This window comes from Podarcis tiliguerta, assembly GCF_965153285.1.
Source record: "Podarcis tiliguerta genome assembly, chromosome: 8".
NCBI lineage: Eukaryota > Metazoa > Chordata > Lepidosauria > Squamata > Lacertidae > Podarcis > Podarcis tiliguerta.
The window spans coordinates 7887562-7899370 of record NC_139541.1 but is presented as its reverse complement, the minus strand read 5'-3'; the positions used below and the strand labels follow the sequence as shown (position 1 = coordinate 7899370).

At 55.7% G+C, this 11809-nt stretch overlaps 1 protein-coding gene across 2 annotated transcripts; it reads left to right on the top strand.

Annotated features, from left to right (window-relative positions):
* The first annotated feature begins 386 nt into the window (after positions 1–386).
* On the top strand, positions 387–10837 carry SZRD1 (SUZ RNA binding domain containing 1). Of its 2 annotated transcripts, none has more exons than XM_083454388.1 (4): positions 387–739; positions 6118–6167; positions 6919–7173; positions 8065–10837. In XM_083454388.1, the coding sequence occupies exons 1-4, from the start codon at positions 689–691 to the stop codon at positions 8165–8167; spliced, it is 459 nt and encodes a 152-aa protein (XP_083310514.1). In that variant the 5' UTR covers positions 387–688; the 3' UTR covers positions 8168–10837. The 2 variants fall into 2 exon arrangements, 1 of the variants encoding a protein (XP_083310514.1); XR_014514554.1 differs by having other exon boundaries at positions 450–739; positions 6919–7291; positions 7403–10837.
* Positions 10838–11809: the final 972 nt, after the last annotated feature.

Below are 11809 nucleotides of genomic sequence, written 5' to 3'. Positions count from 1 at the left end.
TCTTCTCATGAGGTGGCCAAAGTATTGGAGCCTCAGCTTCAGGATCTGTCCTTCCAGGGAGCACTCACGGCTGATTTCCTTCAGAATGGAGAGGTTTGATCTTTTTACAGTCCATGGGACTCTCAAGAGTCTCCTCCAGCACCAGAATTCAAAAGCATCAATTTTTCGGCGATCAGCCTTCTTTATGGTTCAGCTCTCACTTCCATACATCACTACTGGGAAAACCATGTCTTTAACTATACGGACCTTTGTTGGCAAGGTGATACAATACAGCACATACGGTACTATATTCCCGGGTAATAACACATCTTTCTTTGCGCATGCGCTAAAGACCAGCCAGCCGGAAAGTTGCGCATGCGCGGCGACTACAACCTGAGATTTGTACGCGCCTGTCATGGGCTGGGGCGAATGCGCATGTGCCTTATCCATCCGGGAATCTCGCAAATGGGTATTCCATAGGGGAGAGCCGCGCTGCCCACGCACGCGCAGGGAAAAACCCTTTGCTTCGGTAAAGGGAACGGGAACCGCCAGAAACGCGCATGCGCCAAGAGAAGCAGAGCCGCGCGTGCGCGTGCCGAAGTGAACAGCGGAGCTTTGGCAGCCGAGAGAGCAGCTGCGCCGCCGCCGCCAGTGCGGGGAGCGTCGCGCGCATGCGCGTTGGGCGGGCTGGCGGCGGAGGGGAATTACAATGGAAGATGAGGAGGTCGCCGAGAGCTGGGAGGAAGCGGCCGACAGCGGGGTGAGCCCGAGCCCGGACCGGGGGCGGCGGGGGAGGCCGCCAACAGCAGGGGGGCCCGCGGGAAGAGCGACTGGGCTCGGCCTCTCATGGCTGGCGGTGAGGCGCCTTGGGCTCCGCCGCGCCTGCTAGGCCTCTTAAAGGGGCCGCGCCCCATTTCCCCCGGACCACGTGCTCCCTGCGCGGACCCCCCCCCTCAAGCTCTCCGAAGGGGCGGTCTAGGGGAGCTGCCGAGGAGGTGTCCCGGGGCTCCGATCTCCGCGTGGGTGGGTGGGGGACCTTCCCCTCCCGTTCCTCTTTTGCAAGGAGGGGCGCGATTTGGGGCTGGGACGCCTCTCCCTCCCCTGCGTGGCCCACCCGAAAGAGGGGTGGTTGGCACTTCAGGGTGAAAAGGCTCCCTGCATCTCCCCGCATTCGCCCTGCTCGTTGGGGCCGAGGGAAGAGGGGACCCCGGCCTCGGAGGGGCTGCAGGTGGCCCCGCGTCGCCCCTCGAACAACAGAGGGAGACGCCTTGGGCCGGACCAGGCTCTTTCGCTTGCTGGCCCAGCTGGGACTCCTCTCCTGGGGCTGCAAGGGGCAGCTCCACGTCTCTGGGGATCTTCTACATGTAAAGCGGGGGCTCCACCGTGGAGCCAAGGCCCAGCCCCTGGTGAGTGCTTTGCTTCCTTGCAGCCAGGTTTGTGGAGGAGAAGGTTGCCAGTGCTTGGCCTCCAGAGCCTGGGAGCGAGCCTTGCTGAGCACCGTGGGCTTATCTCCGAGTAAACAATGTGTAGTAGGATTGTGCTGCTAGTGATGGTTGCATGATGCCTCATTTGGAGGCAAGTGAAGGCTTAGGACTAGTAAGTGACTTTGAGAATATTTCCAGGAAGCTCTGCCCTCAGACACCACCAAGGCAGGGATCTCAATACAGTGGTACCTCGGGTTACAGACACTTCAGGTTGCAGACTCCGCTTACCCAGAAATAGTACCTCGGGTTAAGAACTTTGCTTCAGGATGAGAACAGAAATTGTGCTCTGGCGGCAGCAGCAGGCCCCAGGTTACCTCAGGTTAAGAACAGTTTCAGGTTAAGAACGGACCTCCGGAACGAATTAAGTTCTTAACCCAAGGTACCACTGTAATAGGGACGAGGAGTGTAGAGAGGCAGGGTGGTTGTATGGCCTGGATTTGAGAGGCTGTCTGCGTTGCATGACAGCGTTGCATGGACACAGCAGGAGCTTGTAGGCTCCAGGTCCCTTAACCACAGAGCAGCCTGGAGTCGGTCAACTTGCTTCCTATCAGCAGACTCTGAGCAGGCCCCTCTTCCCTGGAAGAGCTTTTCCTGGAAGAATCCCAGGAATTTCTTAAGTGTCCAACCAGTAGACAGCAGGTCTGCTCACCTAGGTTCTAGCCATTGGTCAGCAATGTAAAGGTAAAGGTACCCCTGCCCGTACGGGCCAGTCTTGACAGACTCTAGGGTTGTGCGCCCATCTCACTCAAGAGGCCGGGGGCCAGCGCTGTCCGGAGACACTTCCGGGTCACGTGGCCAGCGTGACATCGCTGCTCTGGCGAGCCAGAGCCGCACACGGAAACGCCGTTTACCTTCCCGCTAGTAAGCGGTCCCTATTTATCTACTTGCACCTGGGAGTGCTTTCGAACTGCTAGGTTGGCAGGCGCTGGGACCGAACGACGGGAGCGCACCCCGCCGCGGGGATTCGAACCGCCGACCTTTCGATCGGCAAGCCCTAGATGCTGAGGCTTTTACCCACAGCGCCACCCGCGTCCCCGTAGACCCCGGTTAAACACAGTTGTCACTCTTTTCTTGGTTCCCACTGGTGCTGCATGCAGTTCCTTTGGACCATTCATTTGCCCAAGAGGTAGTGACAACTGTGATCTGTTTTGGTTTTGCCTCTGGCAGCCCCGAGTACCTTGTCAGAGGCTACAGCAAAGGTCTATCACAGTTTTGCCCTCTGCCTTCTAGGCAGTTTTAGAGTTTTAGAATAATAATAATAATAATAATAATAATAGCAATGTTATTATTTATATGCTGCCTATTGGACTGGGTTGCCCCAGCCACTCTGGTCGGTTTCCAGCAAAATACAAAAACACGAGAAAACATCAAACATTAAGAACTTCCCTTCAGATGTCTGCTAAAAGTCATATACCGGTAGTTGTTTATATGTTTGACATCAGGTGGGGAGGGCATTCCACAGGTGGTTGCCACTACCAAGAAGGCCATTTCACTTCTCGCAGTGAGGGAACTGCCAGAAGAGCCTCAGAGCTGGATCTCAATATGCAGGCTGAATGTTGGAGGTGGATAAAGGGCTAAGGCCATTTAGGGCTGTAAAGTTCAGCACCAACAGTTTGAATTGTGCTTGGAAACATGCTGGGAGCCAATGTAGATCCTTTAGGACTGGTGTTATATAATCCCGGCTGCTGCTACTGGTCACTAGTCTAGATGCCGCATTCTGGATTAGTTGTAGTTTTTGAGTCATCTTCAAAGGTAGTGCACTGCACTGATCCCAGCAGAAGATGATCAGAGCATGAACTCTGACAAGATAGCGGGCAGGCAGGTAGTCTCAGCTAGCATACCAGATGGAACTTGTAGCCATCCTGGACACAGAATTAACTTTCACCTGGTCCTTTAAGGGCACAGTTAGCCCATTCAGGATCAGGGAGCCCCCACACCTGCCTGCCTCCTGTCCCCTAGAAACAGTACTTCTGACTTGTCAGGATTCAACCTCAATCCGTTAACTGCCTTGAGATGCTCACGCAGGACATTCATCACCTTCACTGGTTCCGATTTAAATGAGAGGTGAAGCTGAGTATCATCCACATACTGGTGAACACCCTGCCCAAACCATATAGATGTCCCAGCAGCTTCATATAGATGCTAAAAAGCATGGGGGAGAGGATGGAGCCCTGAGACACCCTACAAGTGAGTGCCCAAGGGTCCAAACACTCACCCCCACACCACTGGAGCTGTTCTGTGACTACCCAGGAATGGAAAATTTGGAATGGGGTGATAGTTGGCCATAATGGCCGAGTCCAAAGATGGTTTATTAAGAGGTGGTTTAATAACCACTAAGGGGGTCCAGGAAGACTCCTTCACAGAGGGAAGCATTCACCACTCCATGGAGCTCATTGCCCAGCCCAGCCTGGCTTGCTTTCATGAGCTAAGATGGGCAAGAGTCAAGGAGACGAGTGGTTGACTTCACTCATCCAAGCAGCCTGCCCACATCCTCCAATTGACCACCAGATTTGAGTGTGGCCTTGGTGGCTGGCCATATATGTGTGTGAGGGTGCCAGGGCATATCATTGCTCAGTCTTGCACCCTGCGTTCTGGGTGGCAGAGACCTGAAGGCCTGCGTGCTGCCCTTTGTCTTGGGGTGCTTCCTGGTCTCCCTCGGGAGTCGATTTCCTCCATCTCTGCCTCTCCAACCTCCAGGCATTTCCCTTGCTTTTATAGTATCCAGGACCTTGCAGCAGCTGATGGGGCTGTGGGCCAGGCTTGCTGAGAGATGGCACTGTGCTGTTTTGCATATTTAAATTGAGGGCGGGAAGCCGTTGAGGAAACGCGGGCGGTTTCTGTCTGTCGAATTTGGCGAGAAGGGGTGAAGCCTTCACTACAGTTTTCAGGGTGGTAGATTTGGAGAGCTCCCACAGAATGCACCCTTGCTCTGCTATCTGGCTAGCATCCTGGCAACCCCCCTTGGCTCAGAAGGAAGAACTGTTGCTATGTGCGGTTCAGCTCCTGCGGGCCAGACAAGCAGCCACTTTCTTCCAGGGCCCCCCAGAGCTGGCCCTGCAGCACCCACACTTCCTCAGCCTTTCTGAAGAGGTGGAGGGAAGAGAAGAGAAGTGAGGAACTGAGGAGTGGGAGTTGTGGGTTATCCCCCACCCACCCACATACTGCCTGGTAGTTGTTTGGAAGAGGTTTAAAAGCAGGCTTGTGAGAAGTGTCTGAGAAAGCCAGGACAGATAGGGGCCTTTTTTACTCCTCGATTAATGACAGCCGCTGAATCAGGGGGCTGTTCTGGGCAGTGGGGTGATAGTTTTGTTCTCCTTTTTTGGGCTGCCTGGAGGCACTTGTTTGGCCAGCTGGGGTGGGATGGCTGGACCAGGAAGCTATCCCCCCATCGCTCCCGTGTGAGCAGCGCTGTTGTTCAAATGTGGGCTTTGTGGCTTCCTTTTGGGGAGAGAGGCCAGGGGCCATCTGCACCCGTGCCTCAGTGTCTGTTCACACTCTGGCTGTCTCTTTCGCAATGGAGAGGCTCTAATTTAATAGCTCTGTTCAACAGAACTTGTCTCCTAGTCCAAAGTCTGGTGGATGAGTTAATTTTTGAACCATAAAGAGTTAGCACATGGCACGGTGAGGGGTTTCCCCCCCTCCAAGCAATCCAGGACAGGTGTTCTCATCCTCGTAGGAGGAGGTGGGTATCTTTTTAAGGGGTACCCCCTACAAGTAGGATTGTTGCAGTTGGGTCGTTGCAAGGAGCCTTGTGGGTCTCTTGTTTTGCTTGGGGGAGTCTCCCCTCCCCCTGATAATTTTTTTAGCCGGAGGTGCTCACTCTCTGCTTTGGGCCCAAGACAGCTAGCACCCACCCCACCCACTGGTTTCCTTGTGGGTCTGCCTGGGAGGTACAGGCACCCAGGTGATGCATTTGCCGTGTGCCACCCTTGCACCCTGGGGTGTTTGCTGCACCCATAAAAATAGACTTCTCTGTCAGCTGCTTCATTTGGCCAGGCTGAAAGTCGGACACTAATTTTAACCCATTTTCTGCACAGCTCAGTGGCCGAGCACCCGCCAAGAGCGGTTGGCAGGAATAGTTACAGGCAGATCTGATGTCAGGACAGTGCCTGGCAAAGGGGAGGCTCTGCCCTTCCTCCACAATCCTCATGTACCTTTTTTCGCCCCCCCCCCCCAGATAGGGAACATCTGTGGCCCTCCAGATAACCATCGGATGCCTACTCCTATCCTCCTCCCTGACATAAGAGCATAAGAAGAGCACTGTAGGTGGATCAGGCCAATTGCCCATTTAGTCCAGCATCTTGTTTTTACATTGGCGAAGCAGGTGCCCATTAGGAAAATCCCTCAACCAGGATTCGAAGACCAGAGCATTCTCTTCTCCATGAATTTGCCTGATCCTCTTCCAAACCCATCCAAGTTAGTGACTATCTCTCCCTCTTGTGGAAGTGACTGCCAGACTTTAATTATGCAAAGAGGCTGGACCCAGTTGATCTTTGCGATGCCACAGGAGCATCATTAGGTTCCCCTGGGAGCAGCAGGGCAGCCACAGAGGGTTCACCCTGGTTCGGGGAGGCCAATGGGGACCCCGCTTCACTTGTGACTCTGAAATGCACTACGTGAGATTTGAACCCTGCCCCGTTTTGTTGCCTTGCAGGAAATAGACAGGCGGCTAGAAAAAAAGCTGAAGATCACCCAGAAGGAAAGGTGAGGACGCTTCATCCTCTGGGCTTGGCTCTTGCTGGGACCTTGTGGGGGTCAGTGGAGAGATGGGGTTGTGTTTCACTTCCTTCAAAAGTAGGAATAAGAGCTGCCCAAAGCATCTGCTTGTAGGTCGGTAGTGACTTCATTTTCCGCTGATTCCAGAGAGGCCACTTCTGGCCGCGAGGTGGCTTTGGCGGGAGGGAAAGTGCTGAGTGTGTCTGTGAATGCTGAACAGGGAAAACATAGAATCATTGGGTTGGAAGGCACCACAGAGGTTATCTAGTCCAACCCCCTGCAATGCAGGAACCCACATTTTGCCCATTGTGGGGCTCGAGCCCACAACACTGAGACGAAGAGCCTCATGCTCTACCGAGTGAGCTCTCCCAGATGAATGCTGCTTGGTTCTGCTCTCCCAGCTAGTCTCACTTGGGCTCTGCTGATCCAGCTGCCAGGAGATGAGGGCTGGAGTCCAGGGCTGCTGCCTAAGCTCCTTGACTGTTTCTTGCAGGAGTGTTGGTGTTTGCGGGAAGGGGAATTGAACCTTCTGCAGTGGGAGTGGTAGAGGAACCCAGAGCGGGGAGGCCTGGTGGGTTTTATTGCATGCTGACGGTTCCTTGACTATAAACATAATCTGAGGTGTGTTTTCTGTAACTTGTGCTTTGCATGTGTCTGTTTCCGGCCAGGTGAGGGTCCTCAGCCCCTCTGCAAAGAGCGGGACCCCTTATTTCCCCCTCCGCTCTCTCCCTCTCAGCAGCAGGAAATCCAAGTCCCCGCCTAAAGTGCCCATTGTGATCCAGGACGACAGCCTTCCCTCGGGGCCGCCTCCGCAGATCCGGATCTTAAAGAGGCCTACAAGCAACGGGGTGCTCAGCAACCCCAACTCTGCCAGCCGGCCAGCCCTCCCGGTGAAGACGTTGGCACAGAGGGAGGCCGAATACGCCGAAGCCCGGAAGCGGATCCTGGGCAGCGCCAGCCCAGAGGAGGAACAGGACAAGCCCATCCTTGACAGGTGCAGGGCTGCAGCAGCAACAGCGGGGCCCTGATCTCCTACCGCAAGAGGCCCAGACAAGCTGGAGTTCCCCCTCTGGGTGGGGCAAGGCCCCGGTGGAACTGGGGCTCAGGAGGAGGTGGGGGCTCATTGGCTGGCCCCTTTTTTTGCCTTGAGCTGAGCTCTTCGGCCCCAGCAAGCAGGCATGTGTCATGTGCTAGCCAGGAATGGGGACCCACCAGGGGCTCAGCTGTTGTCCTGTTCCAGCTGCTTGTGTTGTGAGAGAGAAATCAGCTCTTGGGGTGCCCCCTCTGCCCCCCCAAGTGCAGCAGGCAGTGGTGGAGGAAGGGGGTGCGCCCCGCACCAGGTGTCGTCACTGATTGGGAGGGTGGCAAAATGAGTTTTCTTTAAAAAGGGGGTGTTCACAAAACTTTAGGAGTGACGTGGTGGCTTAGGCACCTGCAGGTTCCACGCGGCCTGAAATGTCAGTGTGGGACTTGCGTCTGCCTACTGCCTCTCCCTCAGGTGCCCTTCAGCTGAGGGGGAAGCGGTGGAGAGGTTCATCCTGCCCCCAGCTGCAGGACACGCCCCCACACCAGGCACCCGAGCGGCTAGCAGCAGGCTTAGTTTGACAGTCCCAAGCCAGCCCTACTGGGGACAGATGAGGAGCCTAGATTGTGCCTGCTCTCCTTTCTAGCCAGAAGGTGGGAGGTTGCGTCCCCTGAACCCAGCCCCCTCAGAAAGGGAACTGTCCTGAGCCCGTGCCCCCCCCCCCCCGGGGAATCGCCTGTTTCATGTTGCCTGCAGACCCCTTGCTTGGCCATGCTGGGCGTCCCCTCTGTGTGAGTCTCTGGAGCGCTGCGCCGCGTTGCCGTCCTCTTAAGGCTGCCTCCCTGCTCTTTCTCTTGACAGGCCCACAAGAATCTCCCAGCCGGAGGAGGCCCGGCAGCCCAGCAATGTGATCCGGCAGCCACTGGGCCCCGACGGCTCACAGGGCTTCAAGCAGCGCAGATAGGAATGGCCGTCCGGCCAACTTGGCGGCGCTCGAGCGGGCACCTCCCCCACCCTGGGCTGCGCGGTGGCGGCAGTGGACACACGAACCTGAGCAGGGGGAAACTACCCGGGTGACTTGCACTGTGATCTCCTCCTCCTCCCCCCCCCTTTGCTCTGCCTCCTGTGCCCTTCTGCCCCTGGCACTGTGACCCCCGCCTGCCGCTTCCCCCACTGGGATTGGCATACTGAGGGGGCGGGGGCACGGCAGGGCAGGGCAGGCTCCTCCGGGTTGCTGGGCTTGCCCACACAGCCAGGCCTGCCAAAAGCCAGCACCAGCAATAATAGTAATAATAAACGTTTGCGTCTCCGGGCGGGATGGCAGAAGGGCCGGGCGGCATTCTGCTTCTGGGAATGTGCATGTCTGTCCAGGTTGCTTGAGGAGCGAGGAGCTAGGCTCGGCGGGAGGCGTGTGCAGAACTGCATTGGTTTGCTTTCTGGGAACCGGAGGGGAAGAAGACGCCAGTGACGAAGGGGCGGGTGTGTTCGCGGTTTTGGCTTGTTTATCTCAGAAGCGGGAGTTGGCATAGTTCGAAGAGAAGCGAAATGGATTTTGAGGCGCTTCAGATAGTAGCGGGGAGAGGTTTTCGCATGCCCGGCTTCCCCTATCCGCTGCTGCTGCTGCTGCGAAGCAGATGGAAAGGGCTCTCAGCCGTCTGCGGCGAGGCCTCTGGCTTGGGGTGACTCGTCTTGGCCTGCACCCCTGGCCTGGAGGGTGGAGGGGCCGTGGCCAGTGCCTCCCTCTACTGCTTGTGCTGCTTCCAGGCGGAGGGTGGGCAGGTGCTTTTTGCCACTGGGGCGATGAGCTTCCCCGGCCTTAGACTAGTTTAGTTTCCCTGCTGCTGTTGTCCTCTGCTGAGGCCATGAAAAGGGATAGGGGGAAGCCCCGTGGCCCAGCGATGCTTGTGCTGGCCGGAGTCTGAAGCCGTGGCAGGCGAGCTGTGAGCCGTGGGCCAGGATCATGGCCTTGTTGCTCCAGGTGTGCTTCCGGTCCTGTCCCGGGTCAGTTTGCCACCAGGGGGCAAAGGAGCTGGGCACAAGCAATAGCTGCCATGCGGGGCAGGGAATGGATTGCCTTCCCTTGCAAAGTGGGAGGGTGTCGGGCTCAGCTGCTGCACTTCTTGCTGGGTGCAGAAATGTGTTTTCAGACGACGCCGAGTAAGACTCAGGATGGCAAGCAGCTTCTTCTGTGTTGCTTTTCTAACTCAGACAGAATCAGTTGGGTTTTCCTCAAGCAACAAGAAGCCCCTGGTTGGGCCCAGTCCACCTGAGGCCCTGGCGTGTAGCCAGCAGCTCCATGCATGCTGGCCCAGGTCTGCTGCATTGTAGGTGCTCCTGAGGGCCAAAGCGGTTGGGCCTCCCCCGTCCTCTCTAGTAGCCATATTGGGGAGGGGCTCCCCCAGCACCCCCCTCTCTGAGTGACTGTGGGCCTGCTTGCTTCACTGTGTTTCCAGAGTCTGCCTTTCTCTCTCTCTCTCTCTCTCTTTTTTGGTTTTACTGTCTGGTTTTGGAGGATGTCCTGGGTGGGATGTGGGGGTAGGCGGGAGCTGCTTGACTGGTTTTGGGCCAAGTGCCCAGCGCACCGCAGCGACGCCTCCTCTTGTGCTGGAACGGAAGCGGAACTTTTGCCTACTTTGGGAGGGGGTGGGAGTTGTGGGGAAAGGTGTCTGTTTGTACATCAACCCGAGACGTGTACAAAAACATTGCAGAATAAATAACTGGTCAAAAGAGTAATAATAACAATAAAACTACCTGTGTATAAAAAGTGAAAGACACGATGGACCATTGCTGTGTTGAATTTGCTCCCTTCCTCCATTTGGTTCCTCCAGTGGCATCCTTCAGCCTCATGGGCAGCTCTGCGCCGCTTTGCCCAAGCACTGGCAGCAAGATAGTCTCGTCGTCCTCAGGAGCGCTGGGCCTTGGGAGAGCTTGACATTTCTGCAGGACCTGACCCTTGAATGGCTTTTGTAATATGGCCCTGACGCTTTCTTTCCGGGTGTAGCAAGGGAGGTGGGAGAGAAAACGTTATCCCTCCTGCCCAAGAGTAGGGAGAGATATGTGAGCAATAACTGCCTGGCATCACCATGACTTTCCTTAACTCTGCTTTGGGATTGGTTGCCTTGCCGGAAGTGCTGCTGCTGCTGCTGCTGCTCCACCCAACTGCTCTTCTATGGCTGCCTCCTTTCTTCCACTTAGGATTAAGTCTCCCCCATCTCCCCCGGAGCTGTACTTACCTTCTTGCAAGTTGCTCCTAGGAGGAGGGCCCAAACCCCACCAAGAAGAAAGGCGGTTACTGCTGTGCCACCAGCTGCACCATGGTCAAAGGGGGGGGGGTGCTTCCATCCTGCGGGCAGGGAGGTGGCACCCTTTTCACTGTCTACCATTGGGGGGCTTCTCTGGCATGGACAATGGAGCTACGGTCTTCTCCAGGAATCAGTGTTGGAATAAGTTGAAGGCCCTCTTCTGGGGGTGGGGGGAGTGTGTGTGTGTGTTAGAAAGGGGGGGGGGCACTTCTTAGGGTGTGTGCATGTGTTCCCACATGGCAAGCAAAGAGGCTTCACGAGCCCACAGCCATCCTACATATGCAGACAAAACATTTTATAAATGTATTTTAAATAAATGCGTTAACTTTTAAGTATGTGGCCTCATTTATTCTTATTTCCTCTTGGTGTGCTTGCATGCATTTCCCAGGCATAAAGGTAAAGGTAAAGGTACCCCTGCCCGTACGGGCCAGTCTTGCCAGACTCTAGGGTTGTGCGCTCATTTCACTCTATAGGCCGGGAGCCAGCGCTGTCCGGAGACACTTCTGGGTCACGTGGCCAGCGTGACAAGCTGCATCTGGCGAGCCAGCGCAGCACACGGAAACGCCGTTTACCTTCCCGCTGGTAAGCGGTCCCTATTTATCTACCCGGGGGTGCTTTCATACTGCTAGGTTGGCAGGCGCTGGGACCAAACGACGGGAGCGCACCCCGCCGCGGGGATTCGAACCGCCGACCATGCGATCGGCAAGTCCTAGGCGCTGAGGTTTTACCCACAGCGCCACCCGAGTCCCAGGCATAGAATGATCAAATTGTGGAGTTGGAAGGGACCCCAAGGCTCACCTAAACCCACACCTTGCAATGCAGGAATCTCAACTAAAGCATCCACCCAGTCCCTGATTGAAAACCTCCAATGAAGCAGACTCCCACCACCTTCCAAGGGAAGTCATTCCACTGTCAAACAGCACTTAGTGTCAGAAAGCTCTTCCTGATGCAGTTTATGTAGAATCTCCTTTCTTGTAACTTTGAAGCCATTGGTTTGGGTTCTTGCCTCCGGAGCAGGAGAAAACAAGCTTGTTCCCTCTTCTATGTTTCCTTTTAGTCTCCTCTTTTCCCAGCTAAACATACCCATTTCTCTCAACTATTCCACGTAAGGCTTGGCTTCCAGAACCTTGACCATCTTGGTTGCCCTCTTTCTTTACATGTTCCAGTTAGTCAATAGCCTTCCTAAACTGCAGTGGCCAGAACTAGACACAGGTCTCCAGGTGTGGTCTAACCAAGGCAGAATAGTGTGGTCCTTGATCTGAACGCTACACCTCTGTTAATGCAGCCTAGAATCAAATTGGGTT

Bases quoted from the DNA above. Each gene is read 5' to 3' on its own strand.
- SZRD1 (XM_083454388.1), top strand. From the start codon at position 689: ATGGAAGATGAGGAGGTCGCCGAGAGCTGGGAGGAAGCGGCCGACAGC. The intron at 6,168-6,918 runs GTGAGGACGCTT...CCCTCTCAGCAG, and splicing joins AAGATCACCCAGAAGGAAAG to CAGGAAATCCAAGTCCCCGC. The intron at 7,174-8,064 runs GTGCAGGGCTGC...TTCTCTTGACAG, and splicing joins GACAAGCCCATCCTTGACAG to GCCCACAAGAATCTCCCAGC.